Consider the following 11,408-nt stretch of genomic DNA (forward strand, 5'->3'; position numbering starts at 1 on the left):
TATTAAATTATTGTCAAACATATTTTTGGCGGAAAATCAACAAACTAAATCAAAATCGGTTGATTTTTTGTTGAATTTATAAAAATTAACAATAAAATAGTTGATTTCTTAAGGTATAAGAATTAGCATACATTTTAAAAACTTCTAAAAAATTGTTTAAAATCAACAGAAAAACGAACAAAAATTGTGCAACGTTACAGCTTTAGTTTACCTTTTTTGTTGATTTTGTTGAATTTAACATGAAACGAGTAAATGCAGCCGTTAAATCAGCCCAGTTGAAATATGGGGAAAAAAAAGTTTTAATTACACTTAAAACTACATTTCTGCTTCTGCATTTGTGTCTGATACTACTACAGCTAGCACAGGTTAGTGACTTAAATATGTTTTTTTTTTATGTATTAATGTAATTTTTTAGTAATATATAAATTCGTTGATAAACTGTAAAAACTCTGTTATTTCATTATTTTCTGTAATTTATTTTTTCCACTTTTTATTTACCACCTAAATTTACTGTTCTGAAATAGTTATGTAGTATTTTAAACTTTCTAGTTAAACTATTAAAAAGGTATTATTAAGTCTGTGGCGTTACGGTGGCGTATTACCCATCTAAACAGTAGCAGTCGGTGGCATTTGCCACCGTAAATTTCTTGAGCTAAATTATTAAAATTCTTTTAGGTGATTATTCTACAGTGTGCACTGCTTACTGGCATCAAATTAAGAATATTTGTAACAGTTGTTGCTGTTACTACTATCATATTAAAAGTGTTTTTTGATGTCTCACAACACTTTTTTGTTTCGGTCATAAAAAAATTGAAAACAGGTAATTTTGAAAAAATAATTTTTATGTTTTTGGTTTTTTGAATAAAATTTGCTGTAAGTCTACAGTGAGCATGAGGTGTATGAATACACCATGTGTGTCTGGTGTATAAGAAGACACCCATGTTATAACTTGACAGTGAGCATGAGGTGTATGAATACACCATGTGTATCTGGTGTATAAGAAGACACCCATGTTATAACTTGACAGTGAGCATGAGGTGTATGAATACACCATGTGTGTCTGGTGTATAAGAAGACACCCATGTTATAACTTGACAGTGAGCATGAGGTGTATGAATACACCATGTGTATCTGGTGTATAAGAAGACACCCATGTTATAACTTGACAGTGAGCATGCGGTGTACAAATACACCATGTGTGTCTGGTGTATAAGAAGACACCCATGTTATAACTTGACAGTGAGCATGAGGTGTATGAATACACCATGTGTGTCTGGTGTATAAGAAGATACCCATGTTATAACTTGACAGTGAGCATGGGGTGTATGAATACACCATGCGTGTCTGGTGTATAAGAAGATACCCATGTTATAACTTGACAATGAGCATGAGGTGTATGAATACACCATGTATGTCTGGTGTATAAGAAGATACCCATGTTATAACTTGACAATGAGCATGAGGTGTATGAATACACCATGTATGTCTGGTGTATAAGAAGATACCCACGTTATAACTTGACAATGAGCATGAGGTGTATGAATACACCATGTGTGTCTGGTGTATAAGAAGACACCCATGTTATAACTTGACAGCGAGCATGTGGTGTATGAATACATCATGTGTGTCTGGTGTGTAAGAAGATACCCATGTTATAACTCTACCTTTACACATACATTAATTAAAAGGTGTAGCTACCACACTTTTTTCCTCCAAATAAACTTAACCTGTTTTTAACTGTGAGCGTGTTTTAACAACTGTTGTTTTGTCGCTATATCCTGTCCTTTTTCGTTTAAAATATTTCTAAATCTTTGCTACCGTAATCGCAGACAAATAAGTTAATAATATGTTTTTAATATAAAAAACTAAATTCAATTCATATTACAGATCTAAAAGTTTCATTCAAGTCCGAAATACAAAAGGAATATCAAGCTATGCTCGTGAGAATTTTAGAATCTGACTCCAGTAGTGATAGCTCTGATTTCCATAGCAGCAGTGATCACGATCACCATAGCAACAGTGATCACGACCACCATAGCAACAGTGATCACGGCCACCATAGCAACGGTGATCACGATCACCATAGCAACAGTGATCACGACCACCATAGCAACAGTGATCACGACCACCATAGCAACAGTGATCACGATCACCATAGCAGCAGTGATCACGACCACCATAGCAACAGTGATCACGACCACCATAGCAACAGTGATCACGATCACCATACCAACAGTGATCACGACCACCATAGCAACAGTGATCACGACCACCATAGCAACAGTGATCACGACCACCATAGCAGCAGTGGTCACGACCGCCATAGCAACAGTGATCACGGAATTTAATCCCAAATTTGTTAAATGATCACAAAATCTGATCACATGAGTTTTTTTCTCATGATCATAAAATTTGATCACATCAATTTTTTTTCATTATCATGAAACTTGATCACATAAGTTTTTTCTCATGATCACAAATTCTGATCATATAAATTTTTCTCATGATCATGAATTTAAACAGCTCATTTCAAAATCACTTATATGTCTTTCTATATTCACAAGATTTTATAATATATAGAAAAATTATGTAAGTTTTTTTACACTTTCAGTACCAAAGCAGTTTTAATTAATTTAATAACATTTAAAATTGACAAAATGCAGGCAAACTTTATCAATTTTTTGTATTTTTCAGCGCCAAATTTTTATCAAAAAATCTGCTATGTAAAATTAGTACATTCAAATTTTTTAAATGTTTTAAAAATAAGTTGGATTTTTAAAACAAAATTTTGGACTTAGATAAGTACTGAAAGTGTAATATGCCGGTGCTAAAATATGTGTTTGTTGTTCAAAATGCAAATAAAGTGAATAAATGATGCTAGAACATACCATTTTTGGCGTCAAATTAAAGAATATAAAATACACATAAATTGTATATATTTATATAGGGTAGTGATGATAAAAAAAACAGTTGTTAAAACACGCTTGTTGTTAAAAAAGAAAATTTATTTTGTCTTTTCGGTCACGATAACGGAGGACAAGAGAGTTGACAAAAGCGAAAAGACGGGTAGTAACGGTAAAACAACAGTTGTTAAAACAAGCTTACAGTTAAAAACACGTTTAATTAAAAGAAAAAAGCGTGGTCGCTACACCTTTTAATTAATGTATATGTAAAGACATTACTATAATATGGTGTATTCTTTTTTATACACCTCATGCTCACTGTCAAGTTATAATATGGGTGTCTTCTTATACACCAGACACACATGGTGTATTCATACACCTCATGCTCACTTTTTTTACACCCAAGTTATAACATGGGTGTAAAGTTTCAGATAAAAACACAGTTACACTTTACAAACAATACAATGTTTTTAGCTTTATATTTGCCTGACAGCAACAATTTACATTATAATTTATATTATTTAACTTTTTCCTACACTAACTTTATTATGGTTTACTAAGAGCCAGTTAATGTGTTTCCTAGAACCTATCAATCTGTTTTGTAAACAACAGAACTAGCCCTGTAGAAACTATTTCCTATTTATTCGGAATTTACTGTGGCTAGGTCTAAGTTTCACAATTTATCTTGAATTTTCGACAAATGGTAACAGATTAAATAGGTACTAGTTTATTCAGAATTTTGGCAGAAATTGTGTAAAACTGAGTTTTTGAATATTGTTTTAACAGAAACAGTCCAAAAAGAACTCAGTTTTAGCTATTCAAACTTTAAATTTAATACAGTCTAAAAGTGTGTTAGTTTGAGCAGACAATCTGAATTTTTTGAATGTTTAACCAGAAACAGCTTATAAAAATAGTTAGTTTAGTCTACAAAATTATGTTCTGAATTTTCGACCAAAAACAAGTGAAAAGTCTAGCTCAAATAATGAAACCTTTTAGTTATGAATGAATGTAACTTGCTTTTTTCTGATCGCAGTATTCTGCTATTTAGAAAGATGCTCACAAAGTAACATACATGGTAACTCGTAAGCTGGCATGAGGTGTATGAAACAGAACACGTGTGTTATAACGACTGTCGTTTTCCAGAACATGCGAGGATAAATAAGTTACATACGTGGTAACTTGTAAGCAGGCACAAGGTGTATGAAACAGAACACGTGTGTTATAACGACTGTCGTTTTCCAGAACATGCGAGGATAAATAAGTTACATACATGGTAACTTGTAAGCTGGCATGAGGTGTATGAAACAGAACACGCGTGTTATAACGACTGTGTTTTCCAGTGCATGCGAGGATAAAGCAAGTTACATTCGTTTATCTAAGCCAGCTTTTATGTACCAGTTTAACAGATTGCATATCCAGTGTTAAGTTGATTGTATATTAACTGTAGTAAAATAATTTCGAATATGAGCAAAGACAAAACTGGTAAGTCATTTAATTTCTGCATATTTGTTCAAAATAATCTAATTTGACCAAAAAAAATTTCAGATAAAATGCCTTTGCTGGAAAAAAGTAAAACTACTGAATCAGGTAATTTTGTTTTTTAATGCAAATTTTTTGTGCTAACTAATTTTTTTTAGGAAATTCTGAGGCAGCTAATACTAGTACTACAGGTATGTAGGTGTTCTAACTAAAACTAATTTCCCGGCACAAAAAAATGATATTGAATGAGTGAATGTAACTTATTTATCCTCACGTAGCAAAGCAATGACAGTCGTTATAACTTGAGTGTTCTGTTTCATACACCTTGTGTCTGCTTACAAGTTACCACGTTTGAAACTTATTTATCTTCGCATGGCGGGAAAATGACAGCTGTTATAACACAAGTGTTCTGTTTCATGCACTTCGTGCCAGCTTACGAGTTACCAAGTATGTTACTTTGTGGTTTTTAATGTTTTTGGCCCCGCCGTTTTGCATAATATAGTAGGGTGGAAGAAGATGGGACACCTTTTTCTTCTATTTTCTCATCCCATTTGGTAGTAAACAAATAATATTTACAGACTTATAAAACCGTATCCTCACGGCTCTTAAATAAAGTTGTTATTTGTTCAAAACACGATCAGAAAATATGGGATTTAGATGTCAACAGTATCCCATCTTACCATAAAGTAGAATACAGATAAAAAAAATTTTACCCTTTCTAAAATTTTTTTATTAGAACCCACTAAATTTGAAAGTTACGGAATCCCCCCCAAAAAAAATAGTGTTAAATTTTAAAATTGTTAAATTTTGCTTGGTAATTTTTTTCAATTAAAAAAAAACAATTTTATTTTTTTTTAAACTAGACTTGGCAACATGCGGGAGTTATGGAACAACTTCCATCCAGTCCTCTCCTGCTACGAGTGCTGCTACATCCTTGATGTTGGCTCCTGGGAGGACCTACTCTCCCGCATCTTCAGCTGTGGCTTCCCCATCCCATCGGCCATCATATCCTCCCCCCACTATATTGACTCCTCGTCATTCCATCGCTGGATCAGTGATGCCAGGATCGGAAGAGAAGAAGAAGAAGAAACCTCCTCCTCCCTTCCTGCAAAAAGAAGTCAAAGTAAAAAATATTTTTTTATAATTTTTTTCTTTAATAATATTTTTTTTATAAATCAAAGTAAAAATCTTTTTTTATTTTTGTTTATTTTATAATGATTTTTTTTATAATTTTTTTATTTATCAACTTAGTAAAAATACAATTTTATAAAAAAAATGTTCTAATTAAAGTTATTTGTGTTTTTAAATACACTTTATTATAAAATATTATGTTTTTTTCATTTAAAAAGTATTTATAATAAAATCTAATTTGATAAAAGATTCCAAAAATTTCCTAAATAAAAACACTTTGCATTATAATAAAATTCATTTATTTTTGTTATTTTCAGATCAAAAATCCCAAAGAAATTAACCATTCAATGTTACTACAAATACTGCATAAGAAGTTTTTAGCAGATTATGAAAAATGGCACAAAAAAACACGAACTTTTAAAATGGCGAATCTTATTGTCACAATTATTATTATATCTGTACAAGTTACTCAAGTAAGATTTAAGAAAATATAAGCTTTAATTTTTTTCTAAAAGGAAGGCTCTAAATTGAGTTATAACCATGAATTAATGTAACTTGCTTTATACTTATGTAGCTGGAAAACGATAGTCGTTATAACACGGGTGTTCTGTTTCATACACATCGAAAAACAGATAAAAGCTTAAGCTATTTTTTTCTTTTTAGGCACAAATGTTATAAATTAACAGTGAGTATGAAGTGTATGAATACACCATGTGTGTCTGGTGCATAAGAAGACACCCATGTTATAACTCAACAGTGAGCATGAGGTGTATGAATACATCATGTGCGTCTGGTGTGTAAGAAGACACCCATGTTATAACTCAACAGCGAGCATGAGAAGACACCCATGTTATAACTCAACAGCGAGCATGAGGTGTATAAACACCCCATATCCTTTCAAAACCCACAATAAATTACAAATTACATCTAAACCAATTATCAGGTCATATTGTTCCAACTGAGCGATAAAACATTGAGTTCAGGCACCAAAAAAGCTGCTGCTACAATTCTGCCGTCCATTACAAGTGCTATACTTGCTTTGCAACTAAAGCTAGGATGGTCAGAGAAAGGAACGAGGTGCAAAAAAGGTATGTGTGTGTAAATACACAACTGTGTTATGACCTGACAGTGAGCATGAGGTGTATGAATACACTATGTGTGTCTGGTGTATAAGAAGACACCCATGTTATAACTCAACAGTAAGCATGCGGTGTATAAAAACACCATGTGTGTCCGGTGTATAAGAAAACACCCATGTTATAACTCAACAAAAAACATACAGTGATAAAATGTAATGAATCAAAACTAAATCAAGAACTTTGTGCAGCGGCCGCATTATTCAAGAAGTTGGCAACACATTCAAAATATCGCATGGAGATGCTAGAAGCTGGCGGCGTTTTTTCAGACACTTCAAAAATATGGAATCTTGCTTTGATATCTGAATCTTCTGAAATACCAGCTTTTGTTTCAGCTTATTGACGATTTCTGTTGTATATTGAAGATTTTTATTGTTTATTGAAGATTTCTGTTGTATATTAAAGATTTCTATTGTATATTGGAGATTTCTATTGTATATTGAAGATTTCTATTGTACAAAATATACCAGATATTTTGCACTTGTAAAAATTGTACTCTTTTCGCAAAAAATAAAATTACAATTCGATTTTTACTGCGAAAATAAACAGACACTTTAAATCTATATAACTTTTTCTTTTATGACTTTTTTATTCTGTCTATTAAACTGTTAATATATATTTTATAGTTAAAAATATCTAATTATTTTAACAGTATTTTTAAGGTACCAACTTTTACATAGTTTTTTCTTTTACGAAAAATACCGTGAATTCATAAATTTTGGAGCCATTTTTGGTACAATAAAAACACAAAACTGTCACTTTCAGACAAAAAAAACATCTGTATTTCTAAAAAATGCTGTTTGAGAAGTAAAAAATACGATTTTTTACAAAATTGCGATACTTTTTAAGTATACTACTTATAAAATACGATTTTCTTTTAGAAAACATAAAAAAAAATTTTTATTAAATATTCAAGTTAAAAAACTTTTTTTGTTCGTAATGTATTTTTGTAACATATTTTTTACCTATATTCGTACAACAGGTGACCTTGCTTGAAATGAAAGAACTAAACGAAAGACAGCGAGCAGACCATGCCACAAAAATGTATAATAAACTCAAGTCTTCACTAAATGAACTTGAAAACAGAAATTCTGAACTAGATCAAAAATTCAGTGAAGTAGGTTTTAAAAATTTTGTTATTTTTCTGTTACTTCTGCTACCAGGCATAATGCAAATAATCTTTCAATGGTCTATCTGGTATAAAAGGTAGTGTATTTCCAACGTTTCGTCTGCCATTTGGAACAAAATTGTTTTATTTTTTCATAAAGTCTAGCCAGATGGCATATGAAACCTCGGAAATACGTTTTTCTAAAAAAATTTGGAAACACACTACTTTTTTTTATAAAAAATTTGGAAATGCACTACGTTTTTCTAAAAAAAAATTGGAAATACACTACGTTTTTTCAAAAAATTTTGGAAATACACTTTTTTTACTAATTTCTTGCTTAGTTGACAAAAATGAACATGGAGGCGCAGAAGACGGAACGAGATCTTCGGGATGAACTTGCAGAGGTTGTTCCTCGATCTGTAAGTGATGCTGATCGGAAGAAGATGGTTCTTCTTCAGGAAGATCTCGTGAAAACTAAGGTGACATAAACAAAATCATCATAAAAAACAACAAAAAAATCAACAAAAAAAAACAATAAAAAATTAACAAAAAAAAACAACAAAAAAATCAACAGAAAAATCAACAAAAAATCCACTCTTCCACAGCTTAAGATGTCCAAACTACAAGACATTGCTGAAATTTCTCGGAATCAACTACAAAGCGTTCAATCGCAACAACAAGCGAGAGACAGGGAGTTGAAATCGTTACGTCAACAATTAAAAACGTTTCAACATCAAACAGATAATAACGCATTAATTGGTAAAAAATTATTTATTTTTTAAAAGTTATTGTTTTTTTTTGCAGAAAAAGTGGATTTTTGTTTAAAAATTTTTGTTTTTTATTGTAGAGACTATATTTTCCCTTGTTTCTTTACCTTTACTGTGTTTTTTTTGTCTTTCGAAATTATATTTTTTGTGCAAAAGAATATATATATATATATATACCTGTTCTTGCTTGTTTTTTACATGCTTATTACAGTTTTTATTAAACTATTGAATTTATAAATTACAACTTAAATCCATATTTTGACATTTTCTTGCTTCGTAAACCTGTTTTTTTTAATTTAAAATTAACAATTCTGCTAAAAATTTGTTTTTCAACAAAAATTTAAATTTTTTTTATCGAATTTATGCCATCAATATACCTATAATAACATAAAAATCTTATAAAACAGGCCAACTGCACCACCAAGTGTTGACATTGCAAGCGAGCGAGTCAGATTTGGAACGAAAATTATCAAATACAAGACAGGATGTTATTAAATTGAAAGCGAAACTTTTTAAAGCTGAAAAACTCACTGGTAGGTTTTGTGTGTTTGTTGTTATTCTTGTTTTTGTTTGTATATGTGTCTGTTTTAGTGTGTTTATTGTTGAGATATGTTTATATTTGTTTTTTCTGTATGTCTTTTTTGTGTGTTTTTTGTTAGGCTATATTTATATTTGTGTTTGTTTTTCTGTTTGTGTCTTTTTTGTGTGTTTGTTGAGATATATTTATATATTCTTTTTTCGCTGTGTGTGTCTGCTTTTTGTGTCTGTTTTCAAAAACCCCAAAATTATTTTATTTTTTTTCACCAGATTTTTACGTTTAATTTTTTTTACCAGACGAAAAAGAAGATGCGGTTTACCTCACAAGAGCAGAATGCAACACAAAAATCAGAAATTTACGAAAAACCATCCAGAGTTTGCGGCAACAGTTCAGTGGTGCTTTGCCGATTTCACAACAAGAAAAATTCGCCAAAACTATGATACGGTACTTTTTTTATTACTGTTGTTGTTCTTGTTGCAAATTTCTTGGTCATAAATTTTGGGTTATTTATGGGTTTTTTTATTTTTATATATTTTTTGTTTTTTTTCACTTTTTTTAAAAGTGTTATAGTTTTGTTTTTCTGTCTTTTTTCACTTGTTTATATATATATAAATATAGAATTTTTATTTTTTGGGTTCCTTTTTATATTTTATTCTTGTTTTTTGGATGTTATTGTTTTTTTTTGTTTTTTTTTTCTTTTATAATCCTTCCTGTTTTATAAAATATATTTCCTTTTATTTTTATGCTTAATTTTTCCCTTTTTTTTTCGCTCTAAAAAGTGTTTCACTGAAAATAATTTCTTCACAGATTGAGAGGAGACAAAAAATTGGTTGAAGAAGAAATGAGAAAGATGAGAATCGAGCGCGAGAAGCTTGAGGATCAGCTCCTGGAGGCGGAAGTCCGGAAGAAAGGACTGGAGGACCTAAGAAGAGCAATTGAGGATAAACGAGGAGCAGACCAGCTGACGGAATGGTGTAGAAAAATGGATGGGCTCAGATTAAAAGACATGAAATTACAGAGACAGGTGAATGAATAGTTAATTTGTGTAACAGATAAAATATATATAAATTTTAAAAAAAATGTAAAATATACATAAAAAAAACATTAAATTAAATATATATAAAAATTGTAAAATATAAATAAAAAAAAAATTAAATTAAAATTTTTATTTTGCCTAAAATAGTTTTTGGAATATGTATTTTTTTGTTGTATGTAACTTATATATCCTCCAAATGCAGGGCAATGGCAGTCGTTAAAGCAGGGTCTTATTATATCGCAATTGAGTGTGTCCTTGGGCAAGACACTTAACGGCAATTTCTCCAACCCAGTGGTCACTAATGGGTTGTCCAAATTATCAGCCACACATAAAAACAGTTATCCACATAGTAACATACTTGGTAACTCTTAAGCAGACACTAGGTCTATTAAACAGAAAACCGTGTTATAACGACTGTCATTACCCCACCACACAAGGATAAATAATTCGTTTTTATATTATATTTTCATATATATGTATTTTCTTATGTTATAACAACTGACATTACCCCACCACACAAGGATAAACAAGTTACATTCATTTATTCATAATATATTTTGATATATTTATATATATTAGGTGACGCGGCAAAATGAGCAGATTTCTTACATGGAAAGATTAAACAACCAACATGAAAACACTATTTCTAGCTTGGAAGAAGACATTGTTCAAATGTTAAAGGTATGATTTCTTCATTGGAAATGTAATGTTATTCTATATGGGTGAGGTCCTACAACAGGACACGCATAGGGCCTTAGATTTAGGCCAGAGTTGGCAATTTACTTTATTCTCTATGGGTGAGGTCCTACAGCAGAGCATAATATAACAAAATATATGCCAGCGGTTCTCAACCTCCGTTCCACATCAATTTTTCTGCCAGTCCGCCAAAAATATTACAATTTTACATCTAATTTGCAAAATGCAAGATGTTGTAGTCTTGTCTATTGATTAAAGTAATAAAATATCAAATTTAAACTGATTTAGAACTTGGCCAGTTCCGTAATTTTCAGCACTGTGACGAAACATAGAGTTCATGGTCTACTTTGGGCGTAATTACATTTGGGTTGATTTTTTAAGGTCCACCGGTGTGCAAAATTTGTTTTAAAATTTTAGAGGTCCACAAGCTAAAAAGGCTGGGAAACACTGACATAAAATAACGAAATATATATAGTAGGGTGGGGGAAGATGGGACACCTTTTCATTCTATTTTCTCGTCCAATTCGGTGGGAAGCATATAAAACTTAAGAATTATGAAACCTTATTCCTACGACTCCCATATACCGATGTTAAGTATATAACACGATCAGATG

The 11,408-nt window shown here is 31.1% G+C and overlaps 3 protein-coding genes across 4 annotated transcripts in view; all 3 read left to right on the forward strand.

Moving 5' to 3' along the window:
- Positions 1-3,142, forward strand: part of LOC100176637 (centrosomal protein of 290 kDa-like) — a 10,889-nt gene extending 7,747 nt beyond the window's left edge. Inside the window, exon 15 of the mRNA XM_026838340.1 lies at positions 3,101-3,142. Within this exon, the coding sequence (XP_026694141.1) occupies positions 3,101-3,127 (27 nt within the window). The 3' untranslated portion in view covers positions 3,128-3,142. The remainder of the gene's footprint in view (positions 1-3,100) is intronic.
- A 1,155-nt stretch (positions 3,143-4,297) lies between these two features.
- LOC108950245 lies at positions 4,298-6,992 on the forward strand. Its single transcript, XM_026838378.1, has 7 exons — positions 4,298-4,385; positions 4,449-4,490; positions 4,541-4,573; positions 5,246-5,505; positions 5,831-5,986; positions 6,457-6,601; positions 6,841-6,992. Exons 1-7 carry the CDS (start codon positions 4,367-4,369, stop codon positions 6,990-6,992), a joined length of 807 nt encoding a protein of 268 aa, XP_026694179.1. The 5' UTR covers positions 4,298-4,366.
- Positions 6,993-7,625: 633 nt separating this feature from the next.
- LOC100178957 (centrosomal protein of 290 kDa) overlaps positions 7,626-11,408 on the forward strand; it is a 17,025-nt gene continuing 13,242 nt past the window's right edge. For both annotated transcript variants that reach the window (XM_009863010.3, XM_018815435.2), the window contains exons 1-7: positions 7,626-7,766; positions 8,099-8,236; positions 8,363-8,516; positions 8,932-9,057; positions 9,359-9,506; positions 9,870-10,086; positions 10,678-10,779. In XM_009863010.3, coding sequence (XP_009861312.1) covers positions 7,647-7,766; positions 8,099-8,236; positions 8,363-8,516; positions 8,932-9,057; positions 9,359-9,506; positions 9,870-10,086; positions 10,678-10,779 — 1,005 coding nt within the window. In that variant the 5' untranslated portion in view covers positions 7,626-7,646. The remainder of the gene's footprint in view (positions 7,767-8,098; positions 8,237-8,362; positions 8,517-8,931; positions 9,058-9,358; positions 9,507-9,869; positions 10,087-10,677; positions 10,780-11,408) is intronic.

Source organism: Ciona intestinalis, unplaced genomic scaffold (genome assembly GCF_000224145.3).
Source record: "Ciona intestinalis unplaced genomic scaffold, KH HT000075.2, whole genome shotgun sequence".
Classification (NCBI taxonomy): Eukaryota; Metazoa; Chordata; class Ascidiacea; order Phlebobranchia; family Cionidae; genus Ciona; species Ciona intestinalis.

Coding starts and splice junctions, on each gene's coding strand:
- LOC108950245 (XM_026838378.1), top strand. Junction 4,491..4,540: donor AAGTAAAACTACTGAATCAG/GTAATTTTGTTT, acceptor AATTTTTTTTAG/GAAATTCTGAGGCAGCTAAT. Junction 6,602..6,840: donor AGGAACGAGGTGCAAAAAAG/GTATGTGTGTGT, acceptor AACTTTGTGCAG/CGGCCGCATTATTCAAGAAG.